The sequence below is a fragment of the Lactuca sativa genome, chromosome 1 (genome assembly GCF_002870075.4).
Source record: "Lactuca sativa cultivar Salinas chromosome 1, Lsat_Salinas_v11, whole genome shotgun sequence".
NCBI classification, from domain to species: domain Eukaryota; kingdom Viridiplantae; phylum Streptophyta; class Magnoliopsida; order Asterales; family Asteraceae; genus Lactuca; species Lactuca sativa.
Window position 1 is genome coordinate 113,842,137 of NC_056623.2, and position 11,600 is coordinate 113,853,736.

General features: G+C 44.1%; 1 protein-coding gene across 1 annotated transcript; it reads right to left on the minus strand.

Annotated features, from left to right (window-relative positions):
• Positions 1 to 1,569: 1,569 nt before the first annotated feature.
• Positions 1,570 to 2,058, minus strand: LOC111921441 (uncharacterized). The gene has a single exon (XM_023917026.1). It carries the CDS (start codon positions 2,056 to 2,058, stop codon positions 1,570 to 1,572), a length of 489 nt encoding a protein of 162 aa, XP_023772794.1.
• Positions 2,059 to 11,600: the final 9,542 nt, after the last annotated feature.

Below are 11,600 nucleotides of genomic sequence, written 5' to 3' on the forward strand. Positions count from 1 at the left end.
GGAGTTTACTCTCCAAGAGTAAACTCTTTATAGAGTTCATCGCCCTAGGACTAACTCCCATGAGTTTACGGCCGTTAACTCATGGTGAGGGTGTTCTAGGATGCCAAAATGTCTTATATCACTTGTGGAATTTTGCTAGGTCCAAATATAATGCACATGAAGGGGTTTAAAGCTTTAAATGGACCATTAGAGCAGTTTACGGCCCTAAACAAGGAGTTTACAGCTGTAATCTCCTATATGTATATTCTTTTTGTGTTTTAGGGTCTTAAATGGTAGAGGATAAAGTTATATGCATTTTTCCAAGTCAAATGGGGGTGTTAGGCCATCATTTGGCCATCTTTTGGGAGTTTACGGCCCATGGACCAATTCTATGGGGGTTTACGGCCGTAAACTCCTATTTCCTTGGTTTCATTAATGTTTAAAGCATTTACTTCAATGGGGGTTGCTTCTAGATATTTTCCAAGGCCATAGGAGGTGTTTGAGTGCATTTCTAACACTTGATTTTCAGTTTACTCCCCATGAAGGGGAGTTTACGGCCCAAGAATGTTCTTAGGCAGTAAACTCAAGTTTACTCCCCAAAAGTTAAGTTCAAGGTGTCCTAAGTTTTTTCCCATAAGTCATTTAACCATATCTAAGCCTTAGGGGTTTTGGGGCTTAAAAACCCCACTTAAGGGTGTTCACGGTCCAAGAGTGTTCTTGGGCTGTAAAAACCTAATCTTGCACCTATTGGATGCCTTAAACACGATTTTGCATGTTAGCTAAGCTATACAACACGTTAGGATAGATTACTTACTAGTTTGGGGCTCGAAACGGGCGTTTTTGGCTCCAAAACAAGTTGTAGAGAGAGAGAGAGAGTGTGTGTGTAGATAGAGAGTGAAAAGGGTGGAAATGAAGTTTACTCTCCCTTATATAGGGGCTTGAGTTGAGGCTCTGTGAAAATCTACTCGATACTGCCGTTAAACAGGGCTTTTGGTCACACCCGATTTAGTGGTCGTATTTTGACTTGGTTGAAACTAAAAGTTTTCCAATGGATTTATGAGGCTGTTTTTAATTTGTTTCAACGCTTACCAAGTTATTATAAAAGTCCCAAATTAATTAACAAATCCAAAGGTTAACGGACAATTAAATAAAGCGAGGCTTATTAATGGAATGAGAGTTTAAAAATGATGGAAATAAATTTCGGGTTGTCACAAGGGCTCCGCCAGAGGGAAGGTTGTGCCGAATAACTTTTTCAAAACAAAGGATATCAGCACGATTGGAGCTCAACCAATCCATACCGATAATGACATCGAAACTCTTGATAGATATAGGCATAAGTTCAATAGGAAAGGAATGATTGCCTAAGGTAAGAGTACATCCTATGAATATGTCGTTCGTGCTCTCTTTCTCTCCGTTAGCCATCACGATGGTGAACGTTTCGGTTAAAGGTTGCAATTTACATTTGATTAGGTGTTTGAATGCATGACTAACAAAACTCCTTTCCGCACCAGAAATGAAAAGAATGCATGCATGAGAGTTGTCAAGGAGGAACGTAACCGTAACAATGGTAGGATAAGTGACCGCTTCATTCTAGCCCATTGCCAAAACTCTCCCTGTATTTCCACCAGTCGTTGCCTTGGGGCAATTTCTCTTGAAATGCCCAACCTCTCCACATCCATAACAAGCTTCACCGGCACCTGCTCCCATGGTTTGGTTGGTGGGTTGGACAGGCACCTTGCAGTATCGAGGTGTGTGACCCTTCTTCCCACACCTGTTGCAACTCAACTCACGGCAGGGTCCGTGATGATGGAAGTTACACTTGTTGCACAAAGGTAGTTTTCCAGCATAAACACTGGTAGGAGTTTGGGTGGTAGGAACAGTAGCTGGGGCAGCAGCAAGAGCAGTAACAGCATGAACTGCCACTGTTTGTTGTTTCTTGGAGGGTTCCTGTGAAGACTGACTCTTTTGTTTGTTCGATGATTTCTTCTTCTTCGCACCACTTTCTTTCTGTGGCTCAGAAACAACTGCCTCTTCGTCTAGATCAACCCCATTATCGATCAGAATTTGTGCCAGATCCATGGTACTCTCAAATGTAGTTGGTCTAGAAGCCAAGACATTTCCCTTGGTGGGTTGTGTCAGCCCCCAAATGTACCTCTCGATTTTCTTGCTTTCCGGGGTGACCATTCTCAGACAGAGAAGTGCCAGATCACAGAATCTAGCAGTGTAAGCAGCAATGTCAGAACCCTTCATCTTCAAGTTCCAAAGTTCGTGCTCCAACTTTTTCACCTCGCCCCTCGGGCAGTATTCAGCCAACATGAGTTCCTTCAGTCTTTCCTAACCCATGGCATTAGCTGATGGTAGGGATTGGGTTTTGACTCAACCATTCCACCAGGTCAAAGCTCTGTCAGTGAAGGTGCAGGTGGCGAACTTCACCTTGTTGGCTTCGGAACAGACGCAAATTTTGAAGATGGATTTGATCTTCTCGAACCATCGAGTCAGAGCGATGACCCATCCATTTCCATCGAAGGACTTGGGTTTTGCAGTCATGAAGTCCTTGTAGGAACATTCCTTTTGTTGTCCCTGACTTTCGTCTTGTCTTTGTGGGTCGGTTCCACCTCCAGCCCCACCAGAGTTCACTTGTGCCATTGATGCAGTCACGGCGGCAGTAACTGCTGCCTGAAACATAACGAGGTCGAACTAAGGGGGTGGTGGTGGTGGCGGAGTGTTGTCGTTTCTTCTAATGGGTCTTGGTTGAGGAGGAATCTTTCTATTGAAACAATCAACAAGAAGAGGATGGTAAGTCCTCAAGATATATAAAAATAATGTATATCTCATCCTGATAATGATAGTGTTCTACCCCGCGATAAACACAGAAAGTTTACTAATGTAACTAAGTTATCGCTACGAAATAGATAGGTAGTAACACTATGAATGAATTTCCTCACTGAATTTGGCTCTAGTGAAATACTCCTATAGTATTCTCTAGTGAATGTTTTTGGTAAGATTTAGGCCTGCTGTAACACCACCGTCACTCCCAAGCACATGTTGGACATGTTTTTACTGAATATAGTTGATCAGGCTATATTCACCCGAAACATGATTACATAACTGCCCAGGTTTGACCGAAGTGTCCCAACATCCAAATACTTTTTGTGTTGTTCCACTAATGACACGAATTCTGTTAGGTATGCATGCTCGTATACTTTTATAAAAATACTTATATTTTTGAAAGTATATTTTTTTAAGTGTAGAGCACTTAGGCCCCTTTAGTGTTTATAGTTGTATACCATGTAAGGTTCGGTATACTAGTTCGCTATAAAAAAGGGCTCTGATACCAATCTGTCACACCCCAAAACCAAAATGGCGGAAACGTTCTGGGGTGTAGGACGTCATGTATAGCATCACAACCAATGTATAATAGCAATCATAGCAGTTTACATCAATTTGGAAATTGTCTGAAACTTGTTTGGATTTCATCATACAAAATATATATAGAATATAAACATTAGACTCTTATTGCTCCAACTCCTCAAAAACCCATCATATACCTGTCTACTAATTTCCTGAGAATAAAAGCAATTTAAAAATATCAGCATAAAGTTGGTAAGTTCATAAGTAGTAGTTTGTAATGAAACTTGTTGATGAGCTAGCAGAAATGTTTGTATAGTTTTAAGAAAATCCAATATTTTATCTAATGAAAATGTAGTGTTATCAGTTGTGTAGTAAATCATGATTATTTGTATGTTTCCAAGAAAATCCGATATTTTCTTTAGTGAAAATATAGTGTTATCAGTTATGTAGTAAACCATGAACATCTGTTACTGAAAACTGTAGTGATATGCGAAAATACTACCTCATGTGACTAGCTAATGCTAATCATGAAGTATAAGTGTTTTGTATGTTAAGCCATTTCATAATTGGTTTTGTTTGAAAACTCTAGCTTGAAACAGTGTACGTAGTGTGCTTTAGTTCTATTTAGTATAAATAAAACGTTGAAGAGTGTCAGATTGTAAACTAAAGGTGATTTATACATAATGTGAGTCGTATAACCATACTTGATATGACTAGAGACCTTTCCAACGTTCTTCAGGCGTCGACTTAAATGACATTTGTCACCCTGGGCATGCCTGCTCAACTGTAGCTAGCAGTTCGGGTGTGGGATTGTTAGTCTCGAATAGATATATTCACAAATCTCACGCTCTCCCTCCAGGAGACTCTGGTTATACTATGATAGGATTTATCCCTGTAAACCTAAGGGTACAGTAGTGAAGTAGCGCCTTATAGTATCGTACAATCTAGTTTACATGTAGTGTAGTAGCGTTCTACCGTAGTGAAAATCCGAATGTATATCGTTCGTTGTGATAATTACAATTATGAAAAACGTGATAGAGTAATGGTGCAAACTGTAAACTATTCCTGTTCTTAGTGCATACGTTTAGTAGTGAAAGTTTCAATACTTTAATGTTTAGAAATATCCCAAACTATACCGATTATAGTTTGCATGAATAACGTAGTGAATAGTGAATCCGAAAAACTATGAAATTTTAGTGAAAAACGACCCTTATGCTCAACATAGTACAAAAGGGTTAAAGTATGAGAATTTCATGAGTTTTGAAAACATTTATGTTTAGCTTTTATTCCTCTCCCCCCCCCCCCTGAAAACATTAAAAATACGGAAAAATGTAAGGGTATGAACTCACCTCGGGTGATTTGAATGAAGGATCAATACGGAATGCGGGATTTCAAGTGAAGCCTTGAACACGATTTGATCCTAGTCAATAAGTAATGACACATAAAGGAGTCCAATGATGGTATTTCACCACTAGATGTGATGAAGAACCATTCTAAGAACTTGGGACTACTTGCACTAAGTGTTAGGACCTTAAAGGATTGCATGAGTGAGGTGTATGGTCACTTTAAAGGTGTGTACGGCCATGGGTGTGCGGCCAAAGGGTGTGCGGCCGTACACTCATGATGGGAGGTGCCTTTGAGGTGTTTTCAAGGTCCATACTTGCATCCATGAAGTGTCCTAGGCCCATACTTGGTTGTAGTACATGTTTAGGGTCTTAGAATTCGGTTTGTGGTCCTATGGTGTGTGTATGGTGGCAAAAATGTGTGCGCTGCCGCTCACAAGAGTGGTTTGCCGCACACATGAGTGTGCTGCCGCACACATGAGTGTGTTGCCGCATACAGGAGTGTGCTGATGCACACATGAGTGTGTTGCCGCACACATGGGTGTGTGGTCGCACTCCTACAACGAGATGAAGAACATGACGGGACTTTCATGATTCAAGGCCTAGATCAAGAGTTGCTTCATGCACAAAAAGTTAAGGGATGGATTACTCACGTTTTTGAAGCTTTGGAAGGTTCAAAATTGGAGAAACTTGAGAGGAAATGATGTTGTGTGCTGCCAAGGTGCTAAAGGAATGAAAGGAAGGGGGCTATCGTTTATATAGGAGTGTGAGTGCTGTCAAAAGTGAGTGTGCTGCCAAGGGAGTGGGTGTGCAGCCGCACACCCGTGTGTACGGCCGTACACTCCTCCAAGAGGTGTGTATGGCCCAATTTTCTCACTATTCAACACTCCGACTCACTCCTAAACTCAACCTTGGTTATATATACAAGCTTAGAACACTTAAATGACCCCTTGAATAGTCTTGAAATCGACAAAACCAGTTGAATATTGATTGAATTGATTAATTGTACAAGATTGAAATTCCAGGTTGTCACAGTCATCCCTCTGGTGAACCCTTAGTTCAGTCAGTTGGCGCTCCATATCAAGCATGTGTCTTTCATACACCCTCTGGCGTACTCGGAGCTCTATGACTTCGGATCGTGTTTCAGTTAGTGCTTGTAGCAGAGCCTGTGGTCTTTCTCAGACCTCTCCCAAGTACTTTCAAGGCGACTTGTGCGGATGGTATGCATTCTTGCATTGGCATCAACCTCTGAGATACGATGGTGAGTTGTCCTGCCCTAGACTTCGCTTCGGGAAACTCTACGGATCAGGATTAGCAGAACTCTGTCTGCTGAGCCTCCTTCGCTTATGCTATAGAAACCTCAGTCTCCATTGAATGGGATGGGCTGATTCTGCTGTTCGCTTCATGTCTCCAAGCATTCTGCCGAAGGAGGCATCGGGCCTTGAAAAGCCAGACGAGGGTTCGGATTTGGGTTGGGAGCCACCGGGGGTAGGTTCTCAACCTCAGGCTCGGAGTTAGCTCCATCCGAAAATCCTTCAGCATGGTGATCGTCCAAAAATGGATTGGATGATCATCTTCTTGCTCTTCTCCAAACCATCCAGCATTGCCTTCGTTCGGGAAATACGGGTCGTCGTGGGGATGGGGTCTAGCCATGTTATCTACGCGAGAAATGGGGATCAAGAAATAATTACTGGATGTACTATCTAGATAATTATAAGATAATCATCATTAGTTACGTCAATATTTTTAAAGTGCATACCAATTATATGTAATCAAAACAGGATAGGCCTTCGAATAAGGGACCTTAACTCCAAATTCACAATGAACAGGGGTAAAGCAAAAATTAACAAATTCTAAGTCTATGTCATCCTTATTACACATAACCTTAGTGTAGGCACTTAGCAACTATTGACCTATTAATGAAGATCTTTAGTTCCCAACTAAGTAATTTATAGTAACACAAAATACTCCTAATGTCTTCATTGTGGTAGTCTTGGTAAGTTTTTAGACTTGTTGCAATATCACAACCATTCCTGGGCATATGCTAATCACTCTGCGGACCAGCATAGTTGAGCAGGCTACGCCACTCCCATGACTGGCCACACATCCCCGAGCTTACTTGTGATATTCAGCAATCGTAATACGTTTTTTTTGTCATTGTGACACTGATTTTAGTATGAATGCAGGCATGTATACTTAGTGAAATATTTTATTATTTAAAAGTATAAACTCTTGGTAAGAGTAATTTAATCCCATTGTATTTATAGTTAGTATATCTTTTATGGGTTGATATACTCAATTCACTATAAACAAAGCTTTGATACCAATCTGTCACACCCCAAAACCAAGAACGGTGGAAACGTTCTGGGATGGAGGACGGCATGTAAAGTATCAAAATAAAAGACGAGTCTTGACTGCTCCGTCTTCTCAAAACCTGGTCATCGTACCTGTCTACTTGTAACACCAAGATTTCCAAAAACAAAATTTTCATTTAATTAATCAATTTAATATTAAAAACACTTGTTTAAAATCTTAATTACATTTGAATTACAAAACATAGTTTCATTTTCATTATAATAGAAGACCAGGATCCTCCAAAACACAACTCTTTCTTCGGTGTGTACAATCGAACCGTTGCCATCCCGCGTTACTGTAAGAACCTGAAACAACATAATGTAAACAACGTAAGCACGAAGCTTAGTGAGTTCCCCAATATACCTTACGCACATACGCCTTCCGGCCCGGATCTTTCGATCCACATAATATCGCCTTCCGGCCCGGATCTTTCGATCCACATAACTTTGCCTTCCGGCCCGGATCTTTCGATCCACATAACATCGCCTTCCGGCCCGGATCTTTCGATCCACATAACATTGCCTTCCGGCCCGGACCTTTCGGTCCACAAGATAATCGCCTTCCGGCCCATACACATATATAACACATAATACAAATACTCTAACACATAAAGCACATATATCATATATCATACCTGACCTTTCTGTCACATAATACCTTGCCTTCCGGCCCATATATAAGCATGTATATCACGCGTAGCAACTAACTTTCCATTCATAGCATATAAACATAACACACAACATACTTGACCTTCCGGTCACACAATCAAACCCTTCCGGGTGAGGTATAGTGAGGAGACTCACCTCGCGGACCCTGGAAGATAGCAACTCCTAAAATCCCTTGCACTTGATCCTCCGAGCTACAAGCTCCCTGTAACATCATATATCCCTTATTTAATACTTCTATCTTCCACGTTACTGACCCTAAGAAATCACACCAGTCAACTCTGGTCAACAGTCCATTGTCAGCTCGACTGGACTCGGCGAGTTCCCTGGCGACTCGGCGAGTCTGGTCGTCCTTCAATCCTCTGAGATTCCCCTTCTACTCGTCGAGTATCCTCTTTGACTCGACGAGTCACTCCTGGAAGAATCGCGGGGCCACCCCGACTCCACTCGCCGAGTCTGAAGAACAACTCGGCGAGTCCCAGTGAATCTTCAAGCTACTCGCCGAGTCTGATCATCCGACTCGGCGAGTCCACGCCATGCAGTCGATCGAACTGCTTCCTGAGATACATATTTTCCCGAAATACACACTCATGGGACTTCTGGACCTCTAATCATCCTATTACCAGGGTATAAACTCTTGCATAACAACATAATAATCCATCAAATCACCAAATGGGTTTCATAAACCCTAAATTCGTGTACACATCAAAATAACAGGGATGATCCGAAACATTACCTGAAAACATACTTTCTGTGTCCCCAAACCTCAGAGCTCGATCCCCTTGATATTCCTTTGGCCAAAACTCTTCTTCTTCTTGCTTAACAAATTCTTCAAGGTTCCAAAAGCTCCCTCTCCTGCCCTAGACGTCCACAACGATTAAGGGTCCTTCTCAGTCGGCCAAAAGGCGAACAATGGAGGCATAAGATCCCTTAAATACTTCCCAAACCGAACGGCTAGGGTTTTCCACTGAACAGCGTCGACTCGCCGAGTCCATACCTGGACTCGTCGAGTCCAGTCGCGAACCCGCGACCAACTCTGCGACCCTACTCGGCGAGTCTGGCTCCAACTCGCCGAGTCTCCCCTTTAAAACACCCCAAAATGCAATTTAGCAATACTTGAGATTTTGGGCTGTTACAACTCTCCCCCACTAGAATTAGACTTCGCCCTCGAAGTCTCACTCCGAAAATAGTTCTGGATGCTGCTCCCGCATCACACGTTTCGGCTTCCCTAAACACTTCCGATATCTTCCGAGGTCGCTACTGAACCAATACCAAAGGTACCTCCTTGTTCCTCAGAACCTTGATCTCCCAATCTCCGACGGCCACTGGCCTCTCGTCGTAACACAGGCTCGCATCCACCTAATCGTTCTCTAGTAGAACCACTGCTGACTCATCCGCTATACACCTCTTCAACTGCGACACATACCAGTGTCATGGATCCGTCCCAATTCCGTTGACAGCTCCAAACGATAGGCCACCCTTCCTACCTTCGCACCTTCACGAAAGACCCAACATACCGGGGCCCCCCATTTACCCCCTCTTCCTAAATCGAAGCACCCCGTCAGAAATACGAAGTCGCTGACCTGGATCACATGCTCGTAACGGCGTCTGCCTGCATAACCTTCCTGTTAACTCTAGACAATCACTAACTCTCTTTAACCTGCTGAGTCTGCTTTGTCAACTAAAGTACGAACTCTGAACTGCTCATCACTCTCTGTAATCGGAAATTACCCACGATGCACCCTGCTCCAAATCTCAACGATCACTCGACCCATAAGGGTTAGGAAACCCTGAACCACCGGATCCCCGATCCAAAGCCCACTTTGTCCATTCCGGACCGACTGAGAGATCCATTCTCCATCACATACACATACTGAACTAGTCCCAACACCCGCAGGTGGAAAGACCCGATACACTGATGATATCCTCGAACATCTCCCAAGATGAACCACTACGTCCACCCTACACTCTGATCAGATTCATACCGAGAATTTAAAATTTTCTCTCTCCTTGCATCCCTTCTGAGCCTCAACAGACATCCCAACCGGATGGATTCCTACTCCACTGCCGCGAACACGATGCTCAAAACCATACTCGAAATACTCTAACCATAACTCTGCTCTGCAGCTTTCACTTTCGTAAACTTGCACCCCCTTCGGAGTTACATACCCTCCTCTTTTCCTTTTCCACGGAACTCTCTTGAACATAATGCCACCCCAACCGGTGCCACGGTGCTCGCCCCAAGCGACACCACCCTTTTTGCGTAACCGCTATTCACATACTCTGGTTCTCATTGCAGGGGCTCTCAATCCCATACACTCTCTCCACTCATCAAAACCACTGCCTCCGCTAAACAAAATCAATAACCCGGGGCCAGACCTTCCCATGCAATCACACTGCAACATACGCGATCCGCAAATCTCAAACTAATCCAGCAATACCAACAGAGTCTCCAGTATGACTGGACCGACTCCCATAACACATACTAGCCACTCGAGGCTATAACTCTGTGGGTCCGTACACCCAACTCTGTGAACCCTCAGGTTCTAACTCTGGGAACCTTCCGGTTCCAGCTCTAGAAACATGCACAACATAATCCCGTGGGATTAATGCAGTACCACCCATCACGTACCTCAAACGTACCAATACTCTGATTGCAAAATTCCGATTACTTACTCAAGCTTGATCCCGACCTCCTCTCAGGCCCCCACAATCAAATGCCCTAGGTCTGTATCTCGCCCCGCATAATCAACACTCGCTCTCGTCGGCCTATACTTTGCGCTGACAAACACTGCTGAATCCCAACAGCTAAGCACCCTTACATACTCATCGATCTCCCGGAGAATTTTACAATTCTCCCCCACTAAAGCACTGACTAACTGCCACCGACCGTCATTAACGACCTTTCAGAACCATCCTGCACAAAGAGAACATTTACCCACTGACTGCTTCCCACAAGCGTAAGCAACCCTCAGCAAAACACATCTCCTCCCTGATCAATCCACCCAAAAGAACCCTGTCTTTCAATCATCCACTCCATGATTGCAGATGCTACCTGACATCCAACCCAGTGCCGCGTCTCCACTAACAACCCCCACGAACGATAACCAACTGAATTCTCAACAATAACCCATAACCAAACCCACAACCTGCCAAAGGATGGATATCGCATCGAAACCACACAAGGCTACCGACACCAAAACACCAAACTATAATCATACTAAACCATCAGGGAACAACAAATGCCAAGCGAAAACCTGAAGCACCAATCCATAACCATGCCAAACCCGCGAAACAACGAATACCGCACCGAAATCCACACCAGACACCAGCACCAACAATACGCCATAATCAACGCAAGCTACTCAAGATATCAAGAGAGCATCATACCCGCAGCTGCCTCCGGCACTGCTCCGTCTCCCTCTGCCGCAATCCGTTAAGCACGACCCTGAGCCCTTGGGCTCTGCTCCATACTGTCCTCCTCCTGAACTCCTCAAGGTGGCCGATGCTAGAGCCTGCACCGGTCCTGCAGGAAACTGAGGACGGTTGACCCTCAAATGTCCAACCTACCGACACTGATAACAAATCCTGAAATCCCGAATTGGCACTGACTGCCGACAATCCCGTGCACCATGCCCCTCCTTTCCGCACTTGCGGCATGCACCACTGGGCCAACAAGCTCCGGTGTCATCTCTCTCACACTTCCCACAAGTGTGACCGCTCCGATCCCCCATTCCAACGTCTACGGTCATGGACCGTTTCGGCGCCGGCTGCGACTGCATCGGGGCCTGCCTCATCTCACGCTACTGCAACTCAACCTCTAACTCACGCCACATGGCGGCCTCCTGCGATACCAACACGGTCTCGCGTCTCCGTGCAGACACGAACTGTCTGATACCCCCCCCCC

Excerpts from the sequence above, each read along its gene's own strand:
- LOC111921441 (XM_023917026.1), bottom strand. The coding sequence starts at position 2,058 with ATGGATCTGGCACAAATTCTGATCGATAATGGGGTTGATCTAGACGAA.